General features: G+C 36.8%; 1 protein-coding gene across 9 annotated transcripts in view; it reads left to right on the top strand.

Moving 5' to 3' along the window:
* The first annotated feature begins 1245 nt into the window (after window positions 1–1245).
* The window catches only part of AMBRA1 (autophagy and beclin 1 regulator 1), a 149246-nt gene continuing 123413 nt past the window's right edge, over window positions 1246–27078 (top strand). For 3 of the 9 annotated variants that reach the window (XR_004950832.1, XM_016146740.2, XM_016146736.2), the window contains exons 1-2: window positions 1248–1474; window positions 26396–26649. Coding sequence is in view for 8 of the 9 variants with exons in the window: in XM_016146740.2 (XP_016002226.2) it covers window positions 26515–26649 (135 nt within the window). In the remaining variant the exon portion in view is untranslated. Of the gene's footprint in view, window positions 1475–26395; window positions 26650–27078 lie in introns of all 9 variants that reach the window. The other 6 variants (XM_036220625.1, XM_016146739.2, XM_016146738.2 and 3 more) reach the window with 3 other exon arrangements.

Genomic DNA, 27078 nt, shown 5'->3' with positions numbered 1-27078 from the left:
CAACACTGTATTTAAATTAAACTTCTAAAAATAATGTAGGATATTTCCAAGGATTACAAGGGACCATGAACAAATTAAAACTTTGCATTTTGGAAGCAGATTATTAAACTCTTTCTTTAGACTTTCACAAATGTTGCTATAATGTTTACTCATTTAAAAAGTATCCTAAAACAGTGGTAGAGAACAAAAGCTCGGGTGTTCCTCTTCATATTATGGATGCTGGTCTGATCCTTCATTACATATGTAAGTTGTCCTTTAAGTATTTTCACAGACCTAAGGAGATTTTTTAAAAAATTATAATAATTTGTAAGTAAAGCTAATATAAGGATGTGGTCTTTTACTTTGATTAGATTATAAACTCTTCAAAGGCTGGGACTATCATTTTCTTTTTATAACTTTGCTCTCCAGGTCTCCTCCCTCTTTAGGAGGAGGTGGGGTAAACTATTATTGCTCACACTCGGTAATCTATATTTGTAGTGATCTATGTGATTTATTTAATTGTATCTAGGATGTACATATCAATCTATATTTGTGCTGAGCATATTCGTTCGCCCACTGAGAGACTTCAAAAAGGGGCTCTTGTGACAATGAACATGTCAACACTCTTAGTCAGGTTCTGAACCCAGAGACGTTTGATCATTAGGTAAGAAGCATGCCTGCGATTCTGGGCCTTCGGAAGAAAATTTAAAAAAAATAATGTGCTTAAAAAAAAATTTTCTACCTTAGATCAGTTTACACAATCCTAAATTTTCCTAGCTTCTCCTTGCTACGATTATAGGGACTAAATTGGAGCTTTAGTAGATTTTTCACTTTGTTCCTCAGTTTAGATTCTCTCTCTGTGCCTCTGTCACATGTACGTGTGTTTATTATTATAATCTTTACCCTTCATTCATCTCACTGTTGCGTGAGGAAACTAACGATCGAACTTGCTCAGTTGAGACAGTGTGTTGGGAGTCCATAGGTAGTTGCTGAACTATAGTTAGACAAGTGTTACTGTGCTAACTTGATCTTCAGCAATCTCAAGAAAAACTCCAATTGTCTTAACAATTTTGCCGGCAACCGACACAGAAAATGGCAGAAACACAGTCTCCTTTACTCCGTGGTTTGTGATCTGGGTTTGTTTATTTATGCCTTGGACAGGAGCCGGACTTTGAGTTAGAGCAGGGATGTTTTTCGGCGCTCGACTGCAGCTCCTTGAACGATTGCGCCTGCGCTCTCCCATTGATGTCTGGGACGTTCGTGCATTCGGTGATCTCTTGCGCCGTCTTCTTGCTTGATGTCTCCTGAGCGGCGGCGGCAGCGGCGACGGCGGCGGCGCCGGGTCGAAGGCTGACTTATCCGCGAGGCCCTGCGTTCAGGCTGCTTTCTCCCTCTGGTCGGTAGAGCGGACCCTTGCTTCCTTCCTGCCTCTTCTTCCTCTCTGTGGCTCAGACCACCCACCGGGCTGCAAGCCGAGCCCCCGCCCGCCTTGCAGGTAGGCCCGGGAGGAGCCTGGGAGGCCCGGTCCGGCATCCTTCCGCCGCCGGGGTGAGAAGACCTTGGCGCCGGCGGGTGGCGGGCGGGTCGGCTGCGGAGACGCGGTCCGAGGAGGAGCTACCCGGCTGCGTACGGGGGCGCGGTCGGAGAGGCGGCAGGGGAACTGAAGGGGAAGCCGGAAGGAAGGAGAGATGCTGGGGCTGCCCGGTGTGCTTCGGTAGGGAGGGGATGCTCGGTCTAGGGCGAGCGTTGGCATCCTCCGGTGTGGGGGATAATCACTTTCCAGGAACGGATAGACCTTTGCGCGCTTTGACCCTCCCTTTCTTCCCCCAGCCGCCAAAGGCACCGGTGTCATGACTCAGTTGTACTGGGGACCCCCTCTGAGAACAGCCTTTCAGGGGACCCTTGAGTAGGTGGAGACATATGGAACCAGTTCCTCTGGCTTCTGTGAGCAAAGTGTCATGTTCTCGTCTTTTTTTTGGTAGGGAAACTGAGGCTAAGGTATGAGATGTGACTTTCCCCGTATCCTCTGCAGACATTTAAATGCACCACAAGTCATTTTTGTCATTTACCTGGTCACTTTTTCATTTTACCAGTCACTTTATACACACAGCGATTTGTCGTTTGATTGTCTGTAACCCCTTCTTCCTAGAATTATAGTCTGTCACTGAAAACTTCAGAAGTAAAGGGGCCATGTGATCTTTTGGCTGGTTTTGCTTTTCAAAGTCTGTTATTTCTGCAAGAGTAGCAATGACAGTTTCTGTTTTTTTAATAGAAAATTGTGTTTTCTACTCAGTTCGCTTTCTCGTTGATACTTATTCTCCTTTCCTTCAGCCTGTTTTTCAGTGAAAATCTTTCATCTGTAGTGTTAAGAGGTTAATGTCTAACGGAAGACGATCAAGATTTTGAAGTCAGATATTTGTCCTGAGAGTTTGCTTTCTAGGAAGAATCCAAAGGAAACCCAAAAAGTCTTTTTAAGAAGTTTTGTTATTTTTGATTAGGGGTTTAGTTACTGTGTATAATATAGTTAAAAAGTCTGTTTGTAGGAATCATTTAAATATTGAGATATTTAAGTTGAAAGTTAACATCTTTAGAGCTCAGTTATGTTTTCCTTTTGTCTCCCAAAACTTTGAGTACTTAGTGTTCTTACTTATTTTATTTTCGTTGGATTCAGTGTCATGATCCCAATTTATTTGACTTTTTTGTTGGAAAAAAAATAAGCCGAATGGTCATTCTAGGTTGAATAAGTATTTCCATAGTATGGAAAATCAGTAGGAGAATGGTTTTAAGGGAGAATAGATTAAATGCCTAGTCCTTGAATGGAAACTATGCAAGCGTGTGTTCCTTAAACAATTTTAGAATTCTCTTATGAGTTTTGCAAAGATTATTGTTCCTCTATTTTGTGTGTGTGTGAGATCAGCAAGATTTAAACGAAGGGGACTTGATCGTGAGCGATTTCTTAGTTACCAGGACTTCAGTGCTCCTAGAAAGGGATTAACGAAGAGCCACCAGACTAATCTTTATGGAGAATCTAGATTGGGAAGTTATGCTTAGAATGTGTGATCTCTGAAAAAGTTTTCATGATAGAAGAGAATTTATATCAGAAGAAATAATTTAGAGAGGAATCAACATCCCCTGGGGATTGATAGGTTCTGTATAGAATTTAGAGTTAACGTAATATCTCAGTGGCTCCTAATGAATGCTAACTAATAAATGGAGTTTGCTAAGAGTGTCACAAAAACATTTTAGGAACATTTTCTTATGTTTTTGTAGGAAATAATTAGAGGTTTAAATTGAATTGAGGAGGGCAAGAAATTCTGTCACGATGATAGGAAGTTACAGAGATAGAGCTTACCAGCTTCTCCTTTGCTTTGTGATAGAAATTCACTCAACTGTTACCTTGGTTAAATCTTGTGTTCTGTCAATGCCAGATCACACTCTCTTCTGGCATTCTCTTTCAGGAATTTACAGTCTCAGAATGTGACTTAATTATTCTATCTTTTTTAATAAGAAAGTTCTTGGGGATTATTAAAGATGTGAACTTCTTTGAATGTCTTATGGAACTCTCTCTGGAAGGAGTTATGTGTATCATTTGAAAAAGATTAGTTATATATATCACTTGAAACTAAGTGGTTATTTTTATTAACACCAGTAACTTAGCTTTATACTGTATAATTTCAAAATATTTTCAACACGTGTTAGGAAACTTATGAAACTTATGTTTTTGATCTCTTTTAAGCTGCATATTAATACCGAATCCATACATTATGGTCTTCTAAGGTTTTCATGAATATTAGCAGGTTATGTTGACAATTATTTTTCACTCTACTCATTTATCTCACTCTTAAAGGACCTGGAGAAAAGGTTTTGTTGTTAGTACAGCTAAGTCTTTTTTTAAAGATATGTCTCAGCCTTGATAGAGTCATTTTGGAATGGGAAGCAAGTCTTTTTGCCCAGTGGTTTGGTTTACCAAAAAAAAAAAAAAAAAAAGACAAAAACCTTAAGTTCTTTTAATCATAGTCATTCTTGTTTCTTTATCCAGTTGTTCCTCATAAACTCAAAGAGAACTTTCTGTTTCTTTTCATAATTTATGTTTATACAGAAGTGCGGTGGTACGACCTGTCCTGTGGTTCAGGGGTAATTTATATTGTATATTTTCAAGCCCCTTCTCCCCCCCAAGTTAATTAGATCTATTTTTTTTCCCTTTTCACAAAGCTAAAGTGAGTTGCTGATAATTGTGATCAGTTATTGTCAAAATGTATTTATGTGCCCAGTAGTATGTGGCAGTCTGCCAAAGTGATGTGGTAAGAAGAAAACAGATTAAAGAATCAGGAGACCAGGGTTTAAGTCCTAGGCTTACCAGCTTACTAGCTGAGAAATCTTGTACAAATTATTTAAGGAGGCCATAGGGAAGGTTACTACAATTCTTTATTGAGCATTTACTGTCATGTTCTTTACATGTGTTATCTCATTTAATACTCATAATAATCCTTTAAGGTAGATATTATTTTCCCCATGGATACTGAACCCAGAGAGTAAATAATTTGACCAAGATCACGCAGCAAGTGTATGGCAGAGCTGGGCTTCAAATCTAAGGCTTTGAATGCTTTTATGAGTCTGTATTTAAGAACAGGAAGGATAATACTTCTAACATAATACTTCTGTTGAAAAGAGTACATGAAGCTGCTTCGAAAAGATAAAGTGCTCTTCAAATGTTAACCTCCATGCTATCTTACAGTGGCAATGAACATATGTCATCTAGGTTTTTAGACAACTTCTTTTCAGGCAACATTATGCTTGAGGGTTTTGGAGGGTTGAGGTGACAGACATTAAACCAGCACTGGAGGAGCTTACTAACATGATGTGGAAAGGAGTAAGGGCTTGGACATGCTAGTAAAAGGTGAGTTTTAGATGCTGCATATTAAGATTGGATGAGATTAAGCATATTTACCCCCTCTCTTCCAATTAGTCCTGGCTTCTGTGTCTGTAGGTTAGTGTAGTATGTATCTTTTCTAACTTGTCTTCTTTTTCCTTTGCTCTTAGGATTGATAATCTCCACTTCTCCATCTAAACTTTTTCTTCATTGAGTATTTTCTTGTACTGTGTTTTTCCTGAGGTATGAGTTATTCCTATCAGACCTTTTGAAACTATTTCTTGATTGTGACTTTGTATTTTAACCCTTACCTTTTCAGACTATAGTTCATCTAGCAAGTATTTATTGAATGCTCATTAGATGGTGGAATACAAAGGTAGACATGAGTGTTCTTGCTCTTACGTAGTTTATTCCAGTGAGTAGCACAGTTGACCAGGTAGCTGATAAATACTGAAATTTAGACTGTGCTCTGAAGGAAACAAACCAGGGCTGACAGAGAAATGAAGGAGCAAGGAGAGCACTGAGTCTTCATGGGGATCGAAGTCACCTATCATGGCATCCCTAATCCTTGTAAAAAGTTACAATCACAACATACCATAATTCAGTAAATTAAGGTTCCCCCACTGCCATCACAATGGAAGTCTTCATTTAAGATTGCTACATGTAATGTTTCTTACTTAGTGTATGATGACACTGGGTTTGGCATAGTAAAGGATGACTATGGCTTAGTTATAATATAATTATCCAGCATGCCTGATTAATGAGTTTACGTTTTAAATTCTAATGTGACCTGAATTTAATTAGTTCTCATTTATTAATTTTTTCCAAAATAATTATTCTTTGGAAGTTGAGTTCAATGGATTTGAACACTAGATACATGCCTTCAGGTGTTTTTCTAGTAGAGAATAAGCTGATGTACTTAGTTGTATATAAGGGGAGCATTAGGAGAATTGTCATGGAATTGAGAGGGAAAATGTAGGCCTCCGCTGAGTGTGTATATAATAATACCTACAATCTTGTTAGGTGCCTTTCTCCCAAGAATTGAAAGTATTTTGCAAACATTTTTTACTACTACTTACTGGAATCCTATTTCTATCTGTAGAATTGATTTCATCATTTGTTCGTTTCTGCTTCCCAGGATAGAACATATATTCTTCCACGAACCCAAATTACTTTGTTTTAGGTATATATGCCTATGATACAGTGAAACATCTAAAATTTTGCTGAGTTGGAGAGGATTAATAACACATGTTTGATTTGGGGAGAGAATCTAGCTGACCAGTGAAAACAGGGCAGAAAAATAAGTCTTCCCAGACTCTTGAATAACAGCATAGTGGCACTGAAGCTAGGCAGTCTGGGTCCAAATCCCAGCACTACTACTTAGGAACTCTGCGACTTAGGCAAGTTACTTAACCTCTTTGTGCCTCTTCTCATCTGTAAAATAGCATACAGTTGTGAGAATTAAATGAGTTACTATGTGTAAAGTATTTAGAATAGCAGATAGCACTGTATGTGCCAGCTATTGCCTTTTTCAATATTATTAAAGCAAGATAAAGATTATGTGTTCTTTGAAAGGAGAATTAATAATAGTGGTGTTAATAGTGATGCTTAGATTGAAGTTAAAGCAGCATATTTGTCCCTTCTTCCTCTCAGTACTCTTCAAATTAAAGTAAGAGGATGAGTTCTTACTGGGAAAGAGAAACCTAGAAAGCAGCAGTGTCCGAAAGAGTTCCAAATGTAAGATAGATGGCAAATTTGAGGATTTTGTAATATATGTAGCAAAACAGGCCAGAACTATTTGAGGAACAAAAGAATATTTCTTTGCAAAACAGGTAGAAAATGTTGGCATTTTAACTGATTTATCATCTATATGTATTTGGTACTTGAAGGATTTTGAAGTTGACTAAAAGCATGCGAAAGAATGATATTTAGAGAAAAGTCAAAGTTAGCAAATAACCTTGGCTATAACTTCTGAAGAATGAACCTCTTTTTGCTTAGTGCTCAAGACTAAGAATCCAGTAGAGTAAGTTTTTTATTACTCTTATTTCTTTATGCTATTATAAGTTGTAGGTTGTTTCATTTTTGCCTTAACTATTTTTTTCTTTAAATATTTATAATATTTCTGCTCTGTCATTAAAAAAAAAAAACTATTTAATGATTAGATTAAGTTAAAAAAGGTAGACATCCATTCAGTGAATGTTTCTGAATGTCTGCCTCTGTGGTAGGTAGGAAGTAAGAGTACAGTAAGAACTGAGGAGAACTAGTGCTTATTGTAATGCTTTGTACCAGGTACTGTACTACGTGCTTTGTGCCATTGATTCTCCTTATTCTCATAACAACCTTATGGTGTAGGTACTTTTATTTTCCCCATTTTATAGATGTGGAAATTGTGGCACAGAGAAGTTAAGCAGTTTGCCAAGGTCATAGAGCTAGTCAGTGGCAGAACCAGGATTTGAATCCAAGCAGCCTAGCTCCATAGTCCCCTGCTCTTAATCTCTAAATTATCCTGATTCTGAACTACTTTAAACATTTCTAAACTTTCTAAACTGCTAAGACTAGAGTGAAAAAAATGGATGTTGTCTATGCCTGTGTAGAGATTGTAGTCCAGAGGAGAGACAGTAAACAAAAAAAATACATCAATAAATATATAATTGCAAAGTGTGTAAAGTCCCATGATGGAGAAGTAAAAAAGAGATTGTAATAGGGAACTTGAATTATATTAGAGCTTTGGGGAAGTTACTTTGAAGAAGTGATATTTAAATAGAGACTAGAAGGTGAAAAGGGGAGGCAAAGGGAACAACATGTAGTAAACCTTGGAGTGGGAAAGAACTTGGCACATTTGAGAAACCGAAAAGAGATTGGTGTGGCTGGAACATAGTGAGTAAGTGGGAGAAGAAGGGATGGGGCATAGGAAAAGGACAGAGACCTAGGCAGGACTGTGTCAAGAATTTTGAATTTTTTTTCATAAGTATAATCAGAGGCCTTCGAAGGTTTAAAGAATGAGTGTTGTGACCTAGTATGTGATTTTAAAGATTACTCTGGCTATATTGTGGAAATTTGTGGAAAAAAATTTGGAAATTGTGGAAAATTTGTGGAGAGAGGAATTGAGAAAACTAAAATAGGATGTCTTATAGTGGTCCAGGCAAAAGGTGATAATGTTTTGGATTAGCCTGTAGGCAGTGGAGATGGAAGGAAGCAGAAAGATTCAATAGATTCTTTAGAATTAGGACAGGCAAGACCTAATGGATTGGCTATGTGGGAAGAGGGAGGTGTCAAGTATGATTCCCAGATTTCTGGCATGAGTATCTGGGTAGATGAAGTTGCCATTTTTGAGATGGAAACATTGGAGGAGAAGCAGATTTTGACTAGAGTTGGAAAGTGGAATGAAGACCTCAATTTTAGACATGCTAAGGGTGAGTTGCCTGTGAAAACATAAAAGTGGAGACATCAAGTAAGCAGTCTTTCAGCTAATGCTCAGAAGTGGTGCTGGAAATAAATCTGGATGCTTTTGGTATATAGCAGGTATTTACAGCCAAGAAAAATGGATGAGATTACCTAGAGGAAAGGTACGTGTAGACTGGGAAGAGAAGAGTGGTCAAGACCCAGCTCCAAAGAATCTAAGAAAAAATCTCAAATGGAAAGAAGAGCTTATTTCAAGAAGTGATTACCTGTATTTTGTTATTTTAGCAACACAGAGATCATTGATGATTATAGCAAGAGTAATGTTGGAGGAATGTAGGGCCAGAAGCCAGATTGAAGTGGGTTTAAGAAATGGGAAGGGAGGAAGAGAAGATGGTCTGTATACTTTGTTTATTAGCATGTGTGTCTCCCCATAAAAAGTAATACTTTTGAGAAGTAATATAATGAGGTCCATGAAGTTAGGAACAGTACCTTTTCATTTTTATGTCCTTGGCTGCCTAGCCTTGGTGTCGTGCCAGGAGGCTTTACTAAAAGAGAAAGGGGCTAGAGAATTAGGGTATTTGCAAGATGGTCAGAGTAAGGATTCTCATTGGCTTTATAGGTGGCCTTATGTAGTTTTCAGCTTTGCTTTGGTTAGCCTTTCTTTTTTCAACTTGCTACCTAATGGGTCTTTGTATTTTGGTATTATTGGCTTTTAAAGTTCATTCCTTACACTTGTTTTTTCTTACTGCTTTCCTATGGTTGTTGCTATTGATATGCTTGGTTATTTACTTTATCTCTTTATTCATTCACCTATTTATTGGCTCTTATGTCCATACTGGATACTGTATAATTGGACTCTAGACTTTATTTTGGTTTCTATTTCGTTTCCCATTTACATATTCTCAGTCTAATTGGATATATTTAAATAATAGTAAACATTTTGGTTACCACTCTACCTAGAATTTTATATGATGACTGTCCTGGGAATGGCTAAGCATTTTATGGATATCATCCCCTTTGGTTCTCCTAGCATTCTTTAAGGGAAAAAAATGTTAAAGTAAGATTCACATAACACAGAATTAACCATTTTGAAAGTGAACAATTCATTGACATTTAGTACATTTAACAGTGCTGTGCAACTGCTATCTCTATCTAGTTACAGAACATTTCCATAACTCAAAAATAAACTCTCTTTCCAATTAAGCCGTTTCTTTCATTCCCCCTTTCCACCAGCCCCTGGAAACCAGCAATCTGCATTTTGCCTTCATGGATTGATCTATTCTGGATATTTTATATAATGGAACCATACAATATGTGGCCTTTTGTGTATGCATATACCATAATTTGTTTATCCATTCAGCCTTTGAACACATGGACTGTCTACCTTTTGGATATCGTCGATAGTGCTACTGTAAACATGCATGTATATGTACTTGTTTTCAGTTTTTTGGGTGTATATACTTGTGAATGGAATTGCAGGGCCATAAAGTATGATTTGAGAATTTTGGCTGAGCTTAGATTGAGATTAAGAATCTCCTTCCTGTATGTTTAATTTTTTGAGGAACTGAGTTCTCCTAACATACTGTTTTTATTATTTGCATTTTACTGATGGGATAATTGAGGTACAACATCTGCATCATTTTAACTTCCTATAATCTTCAGAGCAAGTCAGTGATGGAACTGGGAATTTAAGACTCTTAATCATGTTCTTTGTCTAAAGTGACCCATTTAAAGCCATGTTGCATTTACATGAATCTGTTTGAAATAGGCTTCCTATATTTTATAATCTCTTGAAGAAGGGATATTGTTCAGGTGGTGTTAAGCAGATGTTCTCTTTCCATAGAGGACAAGACAAGAGGGAATATGTTTTAATTGCAACAGAAGGGATATAGATTACAAATTAGGAAGAACTTCCTGACTACAAGATACTGGAATGTTACCAAGGGAGTTTGTGAAATGTCTCACCCAAAGACTTAGTAACTATCTTACTAGAATGATTTAGGTTTGGGCTTGTTAAGAAATAAGAGAAATGACAAAGGTGACTTGCTGAGGTCCCTGGTAACTCCAGAACATAGTTGTTTGATGATTAATCAGAACACTATTTCTGGCATTTTAATGAGTCTATTTTCATTTTCCTTATGAAGCTATAATCATAAGAGAGTAGGTGAACTGCTTAAGATCTCCTGGTAAAATAGATGATTAGCATTCTGAATCTTATGCTCAGAGATGTGTTCTTCATCATAAATGAGTCTTTTCATGGCTGTGTGATGTATTGTTACGATTTTCTTCCTGAACCATGGGGATCAAAGCCAACATTTGTAGCTCCCATAGAGTATGTGATTTGGGAGTTGTTACTGGGCTTAAATTCGGACTGAGAATCTCTTTCCTATAAAAATTGATTTGGCTTCCTGTAATATATGTAGACATGGGACCACATTATAAATAACAGACTAAGGTAATAGATTCTTAATGACTAGTTTAGGAAGGGCCAGGTTAAAATTGCTTAGGTGAAGATGCATGTGACAACATATTTTTGGTTTGTGGTGCCTAGAGAAATAGAAGCCCAGAAGAATGGCAAATGAACATTAGATTCTGTTGCAGAACATTAACATAAAAATATTCATTAAATGCAATATTAAGTCTCCAGTTTAAATACTTTGCTCAGGAAATGCCAAAGTTAAGGTTCTCAGAACAATATTAACTCATTCATTTGACACGTAGGGTTGACATTAAGGCATCTCGTAAGGGATCGCTTGACTCTTATCAAAATCATGCTTTGAGGTCTATGGTTCATTGATTGACTGGGAAGTTAAGCTGGATGGAGGTTATTACCATTGGTACCTTTAATGAAGGATTTATTAGGTTTGTTTATTTTAGTTGAGCTATGGGAGCATTTACTTGTTCATTTCCCTCCTACTGAAAATATCATCAAATATATCTATTGAGCTTTCTTGAATTGGCAACAACTGTTACCTCTGCAGGATAAAAGAGAGGGGAGCCAACTTTTGAATATTTGCCATACGCTGGGAATTTTATGTGTGTTCCTTCATGTAATATTCATTACAAAACTATAAAGTGGATGGTGGTATCTTTAAGTGATAAGGAAAAGTAAACCTTTCTTGCCAAAGGTTGTATAAATGGTCAGTGGCAAAGCTGAGATGGAAAAGGCAGTCTTCTGTTTCAAGCTAGTGTTTTTGTCCAGCTGTGTTCTTTGGAGGTGCTAAGGTGGCTGTGAGAATAAGGAAGAGCTTTGGTTCTACTACTCTGCCCAGAGCAGCTCAAACTTTGAATCTGTTTTATATTTTGGTGTTTTTACATAAGGTTTCATTTGAAAAAAGGATTTGCTTCTTAAAGAAGAAAGAAAAAGAGGAGAGGAGAGGAGAAAAGAAAAAAGAAAATCTGGAAGACCACTGAGGACTCCTGAAAGAAAATTAGAACAACCTGAAGATTGAAAACATGGCTAAGTTACCTAACAGCCAGGCAGGAAATTATATCAGTTCGAAGTGACTTGATTTCACAGCCACATGTGCAATGCAGTTATTCTGTTCTTAGGGAGCAAAGGATAGTAGGAAAAGCATGGACTCTAGAGTTGGATTTCTTGCCCCACCTCTGGGATTTGGGATACTTCTTTAAACCTGGTATGCAGAAATACACAATGGGGGGATGAGAAATGATATGTAAAGTGCCTAACTCATAGTAAATACCCCCAAAATACTAGCTGTTGCTAGATGATGATGTTGATGGCGATTTTTTGAGTGTATTGACATTTTTCTCCCTAGACGGGGGGGGGGGGGGGTGGGGGGGTGGGTGGGCGGGGAGATCTTAGAATAGCTCTCAGATACCTGAAGATCCTCTGCCATATCAAGATTAGGCAGTCTTTTACTTCTGTATGTACCCATGATGGGTGCTTAGCATGTTTGTTTTTGATAGTTATTTTTTAAACTGCAGTTTTAAAGTTAGTCTTTAAATTGTGAATGATTATTTATTCATGGATGCATCTATCATTGATGAAATGAGAAAACTTAAATTTCATTCAGTTTATTTTTATTGGAGTTAAAAAGAAGAAGCAGTTGTGGAAAGAAAACCCATACAATGAGTTGAGAGAGACCTGGGCTTTTGTCTCAGAGCTTATTGAGTCTTGTAACAATGGAGATGTGAATTTAACTTTTTTTAACATCTTATGTTCAAAATGTTGTCTAAGTCACTTTTAACTCTGTACATCCATGATTTGACCAGAGGTTAAAGATACTTTATTTTCATTGCCAACATTTCAAAAAAAAAAAAAAAAATTACAGAATTATTTTTGGAGAAAGACCCTAATGCTGATTCGAGCTGGCAAGCTTCCATTCATACTTATTGAGCATGTCAAGGACAGTGTTTTGTATAGAAGGACATTGCAGATCTTTGTCCAGGGATCAAGAAGGGATATCTGTGACTTAATAGAATATCAGAACAGAATTGAAACTAAGAACAATTGTAAGAAAGCTAATGTGAGAGGTTATCATTTGCTTTTGGGAGGATAGCTGGAGTCTTCAAACCCATAGCACTTTGTACTTCCTTGCAGGGAAACAATTGCCACAATTGCCACATTTCGGTATGGTAGTTACAGTTGCAGTGTATTGCAGTTGCAGTCTGCCCACTAGATTGACAGCTCTTTGAGGTTGGAGGCCTTTTCTTTTTCTTTTTTTTAAAAATTTTGTTTGTTTGTTTTTATCCCTTTGTCCCTGTCACCCACAGTAGAGCTTGGCACAGAGTGTAACCCCTCCCCCAAATATGCTAAATGGGAAAAAAGTTGAATCAAAGTCAGCAGACGTATTAGAAAATGACTTCTACCTAAATACACTTATTAAATTTATTTAAACTTTTCCATTGGCATGTGATAACATAGAAAAACCTGATAAAGTAGAAAAGGCACTAGTTTTATCTTTGAATACCAGTTTTACCAATTACTGGCCGTTTGATCATGAGCAAGTAATTTCACATTGAGCCAGGTTTGTTTGTAAAATGGGAGTAGGGTGGAAGGGGGCTTTAGAGATGGAGTATATAAAACAGCATTTAATAGTGTTAGTAGCTGTTATTACAAATGGATGTTTTAAAAATTGTCAGTAATGTATTTTGTACTTCTTGAAGGAGGAATGTATTTTAATAGAAGTTTTCTGCTGTGGCTTGAGTATGTGGGAGCATTATCCCCTCTTGCAGTTTTCTGTTGAAATCTCATTTAGCATTTCTTCCTCTGTGGGCCCACAGGAGTCATAGAGGGGGATGGGATCCTAGAATAGCTGCTGAAGACCTTGTTTTTTGCAGACCTTTTTAGAATGTTACTTCTATGTTATACTCACTCTGTTTTACTCTACTGAATGCATCTGACTCAGATTTTGTACATTAACATGGTAAACATTTGTCAGATTTTCCCCAGTCAGAAAATATTCTATGCCTGCCATCCTGCTTGGTGCTTAAAGATTTTTTATTTTTTATTTTTAGTTCTCTGATATAGTGATAATATGTGAAGAAGGCAGGCTGCGGGGTAATTTGTAGTATATATGATCCCCTTTTGATGCAGAAAACAAACTATTACTTGCATGCGTGTTTGTATGAGTAGTGAGTTTGCATATTTATCTCAGAGTGGGAGTGGGAGGGGTTGGAAGGGAGATTGACCACAAACTTATTATAAGGAGCTCGTGTTATGATTTTGACTTTAAGATTATTGTAGATTTACATACAGCCACCAAGAAAAGATGTGTGTGAAAGATCCCATGTAGACTTTCCCCAGTTTCTCCCAACTGTAACATTTTTACAGATCCATAGTATACACTATCACAACTAGGGTATTACCATTGATACAGTTAAGATACAGAATGTCTCCACAAGGACTATTCTCCTGCTCTTTTAAAGTCACACCCACCTTCAAATCATAATGATCTGATAGAACAGTGGCTCAGGTTGCAAAAGCTTTGTGCAGAGAATCTAGGGGAAATACCCAGGGGGGAAGGTGGTTTATCTTCTACTCCGTCAATCCTATCTGTAATCCCTGGCGGATATCTGATGTGTCTCCCTTTGTTATTTCAGGAATGTTATGTAAATATAATCATATGCTATGTAACCTTTCGGATTGGCCTTTTTCACTCAACACGATTCCCTGGAGATCATCCAAGTTGCACATATTGATAGTTATTTTTTTTTAATTAAAAAAAATGTTTCAATTTCAGTTGACATTCCATAGTAGTTCTTTTCTTTTTAATTGCTGAGTAGTATTCCATGGTTTGAATGTGCCACAGTTTGTTTAATCATTTGCCCATTGAAGAACATCTGAGTTTTTTCCAGTTCTTGGCTATGAAGAATAAAGCTGCTATGAACATTTATGTACATATTTGAATGAAAATTTTTAAGTTTCTTGGGGATAAATGCTCAAAAGTATAATTGCTAGGTCATATGATATATATTTTTTTAAATAAAAAAAAAGTTGAAGGTAAAATAATTATATGGTTCTTTTCAAAGTACTCAAACCCTACATTCTTGGCGCACATAACTTATTTTACCTTGATTTCTGGTGCTTTGCTCTAGCATGAAAGCAATAATGCTATAGTTTTCCTTGTCTCTTTCATCTGATGATCTGTGTATATATTACAAATATTAATTAACACTCCCTACCCAAGCAATGGTTAGCTATGACGAAGTTAGCTCCTTTATAGATGTTATGGAATTTGCCTAAGGTTATATAGCATGAGTCACTGTGTTCTGGCTCAAATTCATTTGGATTTATTCATTCTCTTCTCTATCTCCTGAATCAACTCTGTATAATTATGACCTATGACCTTCTAGGTGTGAGGACACGAGAAGTTTTTTTTATGTATGAGGTTCGGTACCTGTTTTATAGAAGCAGTATAGTATGTATAATTGTTAGAGCATGCACTTTGGCAACTGGATTGATTTTGAATTCTCCATGTGGGAAAATCATTTAACCTCTCTAAGCCTCAGTTTTGTGATGTGTGAAATGGGGATAATGATAGTACCATTCTTCGTAGTGTCATTGTGGAAAATAAAAGATACTATGTGAAAAAGTGCTTAGCACTGCCAGGTATGTAGCAAAGATTCATTAAATGTTAGATAAAAATATTGCTTTAAATATGTTATATTTAGCCACTTGTCTTTATCAGTTTGTGGATAATTGGATAAATATTGGGGTTTTTCTGCCATGTACTTATAAGGATTTAAGATTGCTTTTATTTTTGAGGTAAGGATGCTTTCTTTGAGTGTTATTTCAAATTTAGTCATATGTAATTACTTAAAAATGAGAAGTAATATTGGATTACATTTATTGTAATATTAATTTATATGAAAGAATTTTAAAGTTTGTCCTGGGTTATTCATATTTTCTCAGTCTCATAGTCATAGAAAAATAGTAAGTAATTCTAAACTATTGGTTTCCTCTTTTTAATGAGCTCCCCCCAAAACATTATTTTCCATATTTTTTCCTAATATTATCAGTACTTGAAAGTATCTGTTTTTTGTTACATAATCACATAAGCTTCTTGAGGGCAGGAATAGTCTAGAATAGTGCTGAGTACATAGTAGATGTTCAACGAACACTCATTGGTCGTCCATCATTGCTTTTGCATTCTTCTCCTCTTAAGTGTTTTTATTTGGGAAGGTGGAGAAATGGAATCCAGCTTCTAGTTGAAGCTTAAAATGACTAGATTCTTAGATCCAGTGTCTTATTTTGATTGGCTGAGAAATATGATTGGCATGGTGGCTGGGCATCTGGACCTTTTAGCATAAGAGCTCTACATTTAATAATTTGACTTCTTTTCCTGAAGCCTTGAGGGAAATTTTTCCTTTCCCTATTCTAGTCAGCCAAGAACCTGACCTGGGCTGACTCTAACATTGGAGAACACTGAGCACAGTATCTGCTGAGCCAGGGACTGGGAGTCAAGCTCTGATAGTATCTAAAGGAAAAGCCTGAATTCAAATCCTGCTTTGGCTACTGACTCATCTTGTGAACCTAGATGAATTTTTAAACCTCTTCCAGGTTTTGTTTTATTTGTCTGGTGAGTAATTTCATCTGTCCTGGGGCTTGTGAGTATTCCTAGGTTTACATTCTCAAAGCTTTTTACAATACTGTTGCTGTGGCTCTCGGGGTTTCCAAGAACTGTTGGGAGCAATGTGGTACTCCAAGCGGGGAGAGTTGGACCCAAAGACTGTAGAAAACAGAAAGATGTGATCCTTCGTGATTTGGCTCCACTTCAGCCTTCTAAATAGTGTTGGTGGATGAAAGGTATGTTGTTGCAAAAGTCATTAGGCCTGTTTGCCTGAGGCAGTTGGGGTCATTTCCCATTTCTGGGATAAACTGTTTTTGCCTCTGAAGTTTCTTCCGTCAAAAGCTACCCATTTTCTTTGCTCGCTATAGAAAATCTCTTGCCATTTTTGTGCACTTATGGGTGGTCTTCCTGGTCGTCTTGATTTTGTTGATAGCTTGGGGCTCAAAACTTGTGCTTCATTTTCTTCTGAGTTTAGTGGTTTCTTCCTTGAGTTTTCAGGGATTCTTATGTTCTCAGCACACTGTTTTCCCCAGAATAGTTTGCAGATAAAATGTCATTTCTTTTTTCTTCATTCTTCTGAGGTAAGTGGGAGTAAGGAAGATTGACAGTTTCAAATTTGGGACCTATAGTTTTCCGTTTGTAGTTTTGATCACTCTTTGTTTTTGAGCACAACCTTTCCTGTGTTTTAGACATTAGATTAATAATTGTCACTTACTTTAGGAAGCCCTAGTAAGCAAAATCCGTAGCAGAAAAACTGGTGCTTTTTCTTCCTATTTATTATAATAACAGTAATTAGAGTTTATTTAGTTTTGTATCGTCAAAGCATTTTATAAAGTTGTTAGCCTATTTGTGACATACCCTGTAGAGATCTGCCTTATTCTGAGTTTTTATATATAAAACATTGAGGGTGGCAGTGGTTATGAGAACAAAGAGATTCATTGCTTAGTTTTCTCCTGGTAAATTTGGGCTGACAATCTTTGTACCAGATACTTGATTCTTTATTACCCCTTAGCTTGACTTTCTAGATGGAGACCAATTATATTTTAGAGTCTTTGTAATTCTGAACATAAAGCAGTAGAGGTACAGGTTTCTTTATAAGCATTTTATTTCTGGGCTTTTGACTTCTTATAAAGGAACTGTATGTTTTTTATTGTATTGGTTTTGATTCTGTCAAATTATTTGCTTTCAATCTGTCAGGTGATTAATTAGAAGTACTCTGTGGTTCTGCTTTTGTAGTTTCCTTTGCACTCTCTCAGAACTGTTGGTTGCCACACTTTGTACAAACTTTCATTTATTGTGTATTCTGGTCATCATTGGTTGCTAGCTTGGCTTTTACTTCGAAAAGTAGTAATCCTGCCTTGAATTTTTTGTAACCCATTTCTTCTAACAAACTCCAAGCTAGGAGTTTGTTGTTATTCCTTTAAGTTAGAAAGAGGGTGTTATTACTTTCAGTTCATATGTGGAGGAAAACTTGAAATTCAGCAAGAGTGTGATTTGTCCAAGATTAAAAACAACTCAGTGGTAAAAATCAGTCATTGAAGCTTCTTCTAAAGTATTTTTTTTTTTTTACCCATTAAATCACACTACATTTATATCTGCATCCTCAAGCTCGAAAAATGTAATATCCCGTATTCCCACCCCCGATCTGAGAATATATCCACTGCCTCTGTACTTTGTTCTAAATATGCTATGTTTCAAATATCATGATAAAAAAGTCTTACTGCCATCTCTGAGATATGTATTTTTTTTAGGTTTTGTGTTTTTTCCCTCTGTAGTAGAACTGGGGATGGATTTGCCCTGTGCATACTCTGTTGCCTGGACTTGTTGTAATTAATGGCACGTGCATAATGAAATGACTGGTTGAGATTGGGTTGGCAGTGGTTGGCGCTGTAGACTTGTAGAAATTGAATTTATAACCTGAACTCATTAACATTACCCCAGAGCTGACCACATTCTTTTTTTTCCATCTAGATGTTTATGAGAGTTTGGGGTTTGTTTTGGATTTTCCTCATAACTGGATATAAATACATAGTCATTCTGTTTATTCTTTTCAATGCTAGGCTCTGTGCTAGCTAGGTACTGGGACTCTGCTAGACATAGTTTTTGCCTTCACAGAGCTTATAGTTTAGTGAGGAACAAAGAGGCCTAAGAAGGAATTTTTGCTGTGCAAAAACCATCTCTAATGTGTTTTTCCCCCCCCAGTACCAACATAAAGTTCTTTAATTCTCAGCACATACTGACTGGGTGTAGTACAATTTAACTCAGTTCTAACACTGTCAATAACTAGAGATAGTGTCAGATCTCACAAATTTAAGAGCTTAGTCCCACAGAACTGCAACATCTCCCCCAACTTCAGATGCCAGTCCCCAGTTCAGGTTGTCACCTATGCTTCTGATTGACTGGTGATAGATAGGAGGTTCCTACGACCCCCTCCCAGGGTTTGATTAATTTGCTAGAGCAGTTCACAGAACTCAAACATTTACTCAGATTTTCCAGTTTATTATAAAGAATACAGATGAGTAGCCAGATGAAGAGGTACATAGGGCGAGATCCAGAAGGGTCCTAAGTGCAGAAGCTTCTTAAGAACTGGGGTGCATTATCTTCCTGGCATGAAGATGTGTTTACCAACCTGGAAGCTCACCAAGTCATATTGTTCAAGAGTTTTTATAGAGCTTAATTTGTAGGCCCTCTCCCACTCTCTTTCCTTTTCTAGAGGTCCTTGGATGGGACTGAAAGTTCCAACCCTCTAATTTCTTATTTCTGGTGCCCAGTTCCATTACGATGCCCTCTAGGAGCACTACCCTATCACCTCATTAGCATAAATTCAAAGGGGTCTCCTTATGAATGACAAAAGATACTCCTTTTACTCAGGAAATAATAAGGGTTTTAGGTGCTCTGTGCCTGGAATGGGGAAGAAGACCAAATATGTATTTCTTATTATAAATTACAGTATCGCACCACCTCAGAATTTGTGGCCTTAAACAGTAATGATTTATTATTTCTCACAATCTTGAATTCCAGAGTTAGAAATTTGAGCAGGGCTTGTCTGGATGGTTCTTCTGCCCTTTGTTGCATCAGTTGGGATCGGTCACTCATTCGTCTGGTGACTAGGCTGGGTTAGAGGGTTTAATAGAGTTTCAACTCATTGGTCTGGCACCTTGATAGTCTTTCATGGGGCCTCCGTCTCTCCAAGTGGTTCTTATCATCCAAGGCCTGTCTTCCTGATCACGTTCTCCAGCAAGACATCCTGACAGCAGGACATTTCTTTTCAGCTTAATGGTTGGTTTCTGAGAGTGGAAGTAGAAGCTGCCAGGCCTGGCACTGGCACATAATTGCTTCTGCTGCATTCTGTGGTCAAAAGAGGTCAGCCTACGTTCAAGAGGAGAGAAACGTGTTCTCATCTCTTGAGTAGCATGAGTATAGGGTAGGAAGGAATCGATGGCTACTGTCCTTGGAGAAGATCTAGCATAGGCAGGAAAACTAAGTTATAGGGCATCCTGATTTGAGAGACCAACTTTGGCAGTGTGAGGAGGTCACTAGCACTTGTTTCTGCCATGTGGATGAGAAAGGGTTGACGTGGGAATAACATGAAGACTCCTCTTTTTCTTAGTGTGTTTGGGTCATATTTCATGTTTGACAAAAGGGTATGCACAGATTTGACAGTATGCACAATCACATCCTCTGTTGATTATGTATTTTAAGGTTTATTTTCTACCCTAGTTCCCAGACAAAAGTAAATTTACTGTGGCATCTATCTCTATTTTCTGATAGGTAATTTTTCTTACTTTGATGGAGTTGGTAGTTTTGTAGGATAATGCGTGCAGCTGAATTTCATGATATAGTTTCATTTAGTACTTTATCAAATTTAGAGTGATTTCTTGTCAAAAGTTTTGAAATTTCAAAATTACAAAAAATTACAAAAACTATGTAAATGAATTGCTGTAAAGGAAGGAGTGAGAATTTTTTTCACTTTTCCTTAGCATCATTCTTTAATTTCTTCGTCTTCAAAGAAGTGAACATTAAAAATATAAAGCAAGCAGATTTCCAATTGATGTTGTAAGGCAGTGAAACATTGATTGAGGGCTTAATACATATGAGACTAGTACATGAAATAGAAGAGCGACAGTATAGGAGGTTTTGTCTCAGGCAGTAGGGAGTTTTCTGTAGTAATGAAGTGTTGAGGCTCTAGAACCAGACTGCCTGGGTTTGAATCCTGAGTCTACCACTGACAGTGTGACTTGTTCTCTCTCTTGGGAGCTCATGTACCTTATGGAGTGGACTGTGAGGATTGTAAATGAGTTACTTTATGTAAAGTACTAAGAATAGTGCCTGGGGCACAAAAAAGCATTATAAAGTGTTATTAATTTTAACTGTTATCTTATGGTTTTTATTTTTTTAAAGGTGACAATGGCAAGATGTTTTATGTGAAGTAGTTTGGAGACATCTACAGTGGACAATCTTATTTTACCTAGAAGACTTTATCTGAAATTTAGTTTGTCTAATTGTTTACAGGACTTTGTGCCCTAAAAATTTTTATTTTTCTTATTGCCATTTTAATTTTAATTCTTCATTACAAAATGAAATGATTATGCTAGTACAAGTGTTGGAGTTAATAAATAATGATCTTTTACTCCTTGTGGTAACCCTGTCATACACATACTGTCAGTATAGTAGTCCCCCACTTTCGCTTACTGTGGTTTCAGTTACCCATGATTCACTGCAGTCCAAAAAATATTAAATGGAAAATTCCACTTCACTTCATCTCATGATATAGGTGTCGTATCTCTTACCACAGAGACACTGTATTATCTCGCCAGGTATGCATTGTATCATCTCACATCATCACAAGAAGGGTGAATATAGTTCAGTAAGATATTTTGAGAGACACCACATTCACATAATTTTTATTACAGTATATTGTTATAATTGTTCTGTTGTATTATTAGTTATTGTTAATCTCTTATTGTACCTATAAGAAATAGTACAGTAGTTTATGGGTTTTGAAATAATGGAATAAAAAATAAAATAAACTTTACTTAAAATTTATCTGTCTGGATTTAGCTACAGTTAGTGCTTTGGCACAACTGTAGGATATTCTTTGGTAGTGTGCATATAGTAGGTACACAATTCAGATAATAGTTGAAGGTTTTCTGCTTCCAAAAGTATTTGCCTTCAGAATGTGTTACCTGTTTACAGTTCTAGATATGTGATGCTTTGCCCAAATTGCTCTGCCCCTCTTTGAGTTCAGTCTAGGAATCAGGCAGGAGCTATACGGAGGCAAGGATGATTGCTGGCTGCGGGCTCATATTTTGGACTTGGATCCAAATGGTGTTATTTGAAGTGTCCTGAAATGCCTTGTAGAAAGTCCTATTGATGAAAACAAAGCTGCCAATTGTAGAAAACCCTGTGTATTTTCATCCACGTAGAGTTTCTAAAAAGTACTGGGTCACTTTTAGGCCTCTAATGAAAGGCCTAACATTTTGTAGTTAGTTTTCTAGTTGTTGGGGGAACTTTACTTACGTAAGTGATCCTAGATTTAGCATTTAAAGGATTTTTTTTTTCTTTTAAAGCATTAACCTTGGGCCAAACCTCGTATGTTATGGGATGTATGTTGGTACACATAGCTAGTTTTTCTCTTAGACTTTGCCTACCTGGGCATAGTGATGTGGAGAGAGGCGCAGTTACTTAGATAGTCACAAGGTGATTGGATTCCATTTTAAGTCCCTTCCAGGTCTAATAATAATTTTCTGATTCACATCCCTGGGATGCTGTTGGAAGGGAGGATTTGTGGTCTAAATTATTAGCCAGGTTGCAGTTATACCTCTAAGTTGTTGGTTCTGTTTTTTAATTCAGTTTACTTATACACAGGTAGCCCAAACCTCACAAATATACTTTATTTTCCTGAGTACTTTTTACTTTATTGTCTGGTAACAGCCTTTGAAATGTTTCTTAGAAATCTGCTTCTCTTAAGAATTGTGGCATCTCAGGTCTCTGGGGTTTTAGTTGTCAGTATGGTGAGGGAGAAACCACAGTGAACTCCAAAGAGGATTGACTAATGACAGTAGTAACAGCAACAGCGTGAATGATCTGCCATTCTTATTGGAGCCTCACAACTACCTGATGAAGCAGATACTGCAATTTCTGTTTTATATAGGAGGACACTAAGTGTCAAAGAGGTTAAGTAACTTGCTTATAGTCTTTTAGCTAGAAGGTGGAGCAAAACTGCTGGCATAAGATGATCAGAATTACAAGGGGAACCTACCTGTAAATTCAACTTTTAGTTCCCACTGGGTTAAGGCATACTTCAGGGTTTTTTGTTTTTGTTTTTAGTAGTTGTTCAATATAATTATGTCCTAGAATTAAGCAGAGAAAATCATTCAAGGTGATTTACCTTCCTATATTTTAAAGAGTGATAGTCATGTTATGGGGTGGAGGGTGAAAATCGAGAACAATCTTGACATTTGTGTTATGTTGCATCCTGTTGGTTCTACTTGAGGCTTTTGGTGATTGAGGATTGATTCTGAAGACTGTAATGGCATCGCAAAGACTATTCTTGGCACCCTTTGTCTCAGTCTGGTTTAAGGGACAGATTGGGAAACTCGTTTCTTCCTCCTTTTTAAAAAGAAGAATGAAAAACACTTGACTGTCACTTCCTTTTCAGCACAGGCCTGTCTGACTTCAGTTTGATTTAGCTCCTTTTGTTCTTTATAGAGAACCAAGTAAAATCCTCTTCTCAGGTGACTGTAAGGTGTTTATCGGGAGAGAAGTTCCTTATCCTTTTAAAGAAACAGCAAATATTTCTCTTCAGACCAAAGAAAAACTGCAGTTGTTTTAGTCCCTTTGACTCAGACTTTCTCTTGTTTGAACTTTCGGTTTTTTATGTCCCTAGGAATTGATAAGCAAGCTCTAGTTTTTTAGTTTTTCGATAATTGGTATTTATAGCAACTCTTTCCTCTTCCTTGTGATTCCTTTACAATCTTCAAGTTGCATCACAGTTTTCTGAATCATATGATATTTGTGACCTGTATTTTCTTCTTCCTCTTGAATTACATGAGAGCAGAGGTCAGATTAAAAAATTCTTTTAGGAATTAGATTGCTTCTGTTTTTACCACATGTTATAAGATTATAAATGGTTTAAATGTATTTCTCTGAAAATACTTTTATATTGCACTGTAAGAACAAGGGGCCCTCAAAACTCATTTCTTCCTAAATTCTCTATATTAGGTAAAAGAATTATAGGCTCAAAAAAAGCTACAGACTCAGTAAAGGGTTAAGGTGAGCTAATGGGGCCTGGTTAGCTAGTACTAAGCTCTGTGGCAGTTTCACTTCCAGACTTTTGGTCCTAAACCATGAGTTGTCAGGGTCACTAAGGAGATTATTTCCTTCCAAATAGTTCATCCAGTTAGTTTGTTTATTCAGGAGGTTGGCTTGTAGCTTGTTGACATTGTCAGTGTGTACTTATTTATGTCATGTATTCAATTTCATGAGGGATGAGAGCTATATCATGAAGATACAGGCTAGAATTTGTTCCTTTGTCATTTCTTAGGGAACTATGTGCTATATGTGATTAGGAATTTGGAGTTGTGTCTTTTGTTAGAACCTTTCAGACTTTTAAACTTTAATATTCCAGGGAGAAAACTCTTTTCTGCACAGGCTATAAATGTTTTTATTTCTGTCTGTATTAGAATGCATCTAGTTGTGTACTTTTTAGAGTGTAGCCTTCCATGAAATGTAAAGAGCCAATTTGTTGTTTGACTTTTTACAAGAAACATTTATTCTTAAATTTAAAAAGTAAAAAGAATACTGCCTTTTCCAATTATTAAATTACCTAGAGTCCCACCACCCCAAAATAACTGTGGTTAGTATTTTTTTATATTTTATTTGTATCATTATTCTCCAAGATCATTTTTAAAAACAAAATTAAGATCATACTATGTATGTAATTTTGTATTCTTTTTTCACTTAAAATGCTTTTTATCACATCATTACACTTTTTAAAATAAAAATAAGTTTTTAATATATAATACATTTCAAAAATAAAAATGACGTAAAACAACAACAAAGAAATCTGCTTCCATCTTTGTCTCCTTGTCCTTTCAGTCTGTAATAGTGACTGTTAATTTCTCCTCTTATTCAGAAGGTCGCATTACTATATATTTTCTTCCCTCTTAACAATCATGGAGATCTCTTATTGTCAGTACCCAGAGAATTTTTCTTACATAGATTAGTCCTCAGTCCCTTTTAGATAGACGCTTGGGTTGTCCCCAGTTTTTGCTATTACAAACAAGACAGAAGTAGTAATTACAGGAGAAAAATAAGCATTTACCCTGCTTCAGTTAAGGGAAAGTTCTTTCCAGAAGAATGTCAGGTGATAAATGTAGAAATGTAGAAATAATGATGAAATTAAATCAACTTTTTTTTCAGTCGCCAAATGAACTATTTCAAGAAAGAAGCATCAGTGATTGCTAAACCAGTAAGAAAAAGGTTCAGAAGGAAAAGGATATTCACATGGTGCCAAATGTCAGCCACAGATTGCTAATTGTAGAGAGGAAATATATACCTTTATAAAGAGAGCTCTCTCTGGCTGTTATATACTCAACCAAATGATCATGTTTTGCCAAGTGGTTATATAAGTTACCAAGTCCTGCTAAGTGGGACAGTCTGAGAATATATGCCACCTGATGCACTGCATCAGGAGGTACATAGATAACATCACCTATGAAGCATTCTGCCAGAAAACAGTTCCCCTGAATCTAATCAGTGTTTTAGACCTAATCTGTTTATAGGAAATACAAGGAATAGAGAGGCAAGCTAAATGGCACTGTGAAGAAACAATTAGACAAAACTAGAATATAAGACATTCTGCAAGTCAGCTATCCCAGTGCTTTTGAAAACCTTGTGTTGTAAATAAATCAGTAAAGAAGCAAAACCAACCAAAGCAAAACTTGGTGGCCATTCTAGAATAAAAGAGACTAAAGAGATAACCCAAAGTCATTGCTTGAGTCTTGAGTGAATTCTGGAATGCTTTTTTAAAAAGCCAGCTATGAAAGACGTTTTTTGGACAGTTGGAAATTCGAATGAGGACTGAGCACCGGAGGATAATTGGTGTGATAACGATATTGTAGTTATGAAGCCCTTAATCCTAGGAGATTCATAGTGGGGTAGATAGGGTTAGACTGTCTGGATGCCTGCTGAAATGGGTCAGAAAAAAAAAAAAAATTAAATTCCATATATAGACATCTCTCTATTTGTGGACATAGATAAAGCAAATTTGATAAAATATTAACAGTTCTTGTGTCTGAATGGTGACTAGTATGTTTATTCTACTGTTTTTAAAAGTTGTCTATATATTTGAAATTTTTCATAATAGCGTTAAAGAAACAGTACTGCAATGAATAATATTTACATACATTTTCTTTTGAAATGACATTTTATTGGGCTGCGTATTCTATTATATAGAGGAGCCACAGTTCTTCAATTGTACATGTGTGCATTTTGCTACTTGTCGACATTTTAGTAGTTTTATTTTGTGACAATTTTATATCCTTAAGGCTTGTGGTGGATGAGATAAAGGAACTAAAAATATTTTTTTCTTTCCTCCTCTATCCTCCACTCTGGAACTTTAGTGGAGGTGAGAGAAAGAGTGAGAAAGGTGCCCCAGTGTAGTCCTTAGGCACTGTAGGAGATAGAATAAGAACCTACCTCAAGTAATAGCCTTTTAAAATCAGTAACTTGTCCTTTAGTTTAGAGGCCGTCCGAATGATAAGGAGGGGCGTCAGCGACTAGGGAAGCAGTGTGGCATGGAATGGGAGGGCTAGTGTTTGCTTTGTTTTTGACAGGTTATTAGACTTTTTTATTAGTCGCAAAAGTTCTTCCTGCCTGATAACATAGTTACAATAACTTTTCTATATGAGGCTGAGCTATGGAGGATAAGAGAGGAATTTAAGGATGAAATATTTTTGGAAGAAAAGTTCTAGAAGGGTCTTTTCTGAGAAAGTGTCATTAAATATGAAAAGAATACTTTCATCTTCGCTAGATTTGTATTTGCAGTGGGAAGCTTCTCTGATTGCAGAATACACTTTCTTTGACACTGTTGTCCATACTGTAGATTTCCATGAAGACAACTTACAAGGACCTGAATGGCCTCATTTTAGCTGCTTCAGTGTGTGGAGCTCTTGCTTGCTCCTTCTCTTCCTGTGCCTGGTGTGACAGTGGCTTCTGAGCGCCATGAAGGTTGTTCCAGAGAAGAACGCTGTGCGGATACTCTGGGGTCGAGAACGGGGCACTCGGGCCTTTGGAGCCCAGCGGCTTCTGCAGGAGCTAGTGGAAGACAAAACCCGGTGGATGAAATGGGAGGGCAAGGTAAGAAAAATGGTTATTTTGACATAGGTTTGCAGGGATGACAATAGAATGGGGTGTTAGATTGGGTTAATGACATAAAGTTGGGGTGTAACTTATTTTGTGTCGGAGAATTGATATACTCTAACTTAAGGAGTTATTTACTTTTTTAAACAAATCTGGAAGAATTTATGGAATAGAAATATCTTTCTTTTAGAGTTAGATGTTTTTTATAAAGATAATTTAGATTTAGCTCTCAATTTGTAGCTTGATCACTATATCCCTATTTTTTTTTTAAAATTATGGTGACATTGTTTTATGATATCCAGTAAGTTTCAAGTGTACAGTTCAAAAGTAAGGCATATATATATTGCAGTGTGTGTTCACTGCCCATAGTTAGATTTCTTTCTGTCACCACATATTTGACCCTTTTTATCCCATCTACCTTCCCCC

Source organism: Rousettus aegyptiacus, unplaced genomic scaffold (genome assembly GCF_014176215.1).
Source record: "Rousettus aegyptiacus isolate mRouAeg1 unplaced genomic scaffold, mRouAeg1.p scaffold_m13_p_5, whole genome shotgun sequence".
Taxonomy (NCBI): Eukaryota; Metazoa; Chordata; class Mammalia; order Chiroptera; family Pteropodidae; genus Rousettus; species Rousettus aegyptiacus.
Note: the sequence above shows the minus strand (reverse complement) of the source record. Positions and strands in the feature narration are given on the sequence as shown.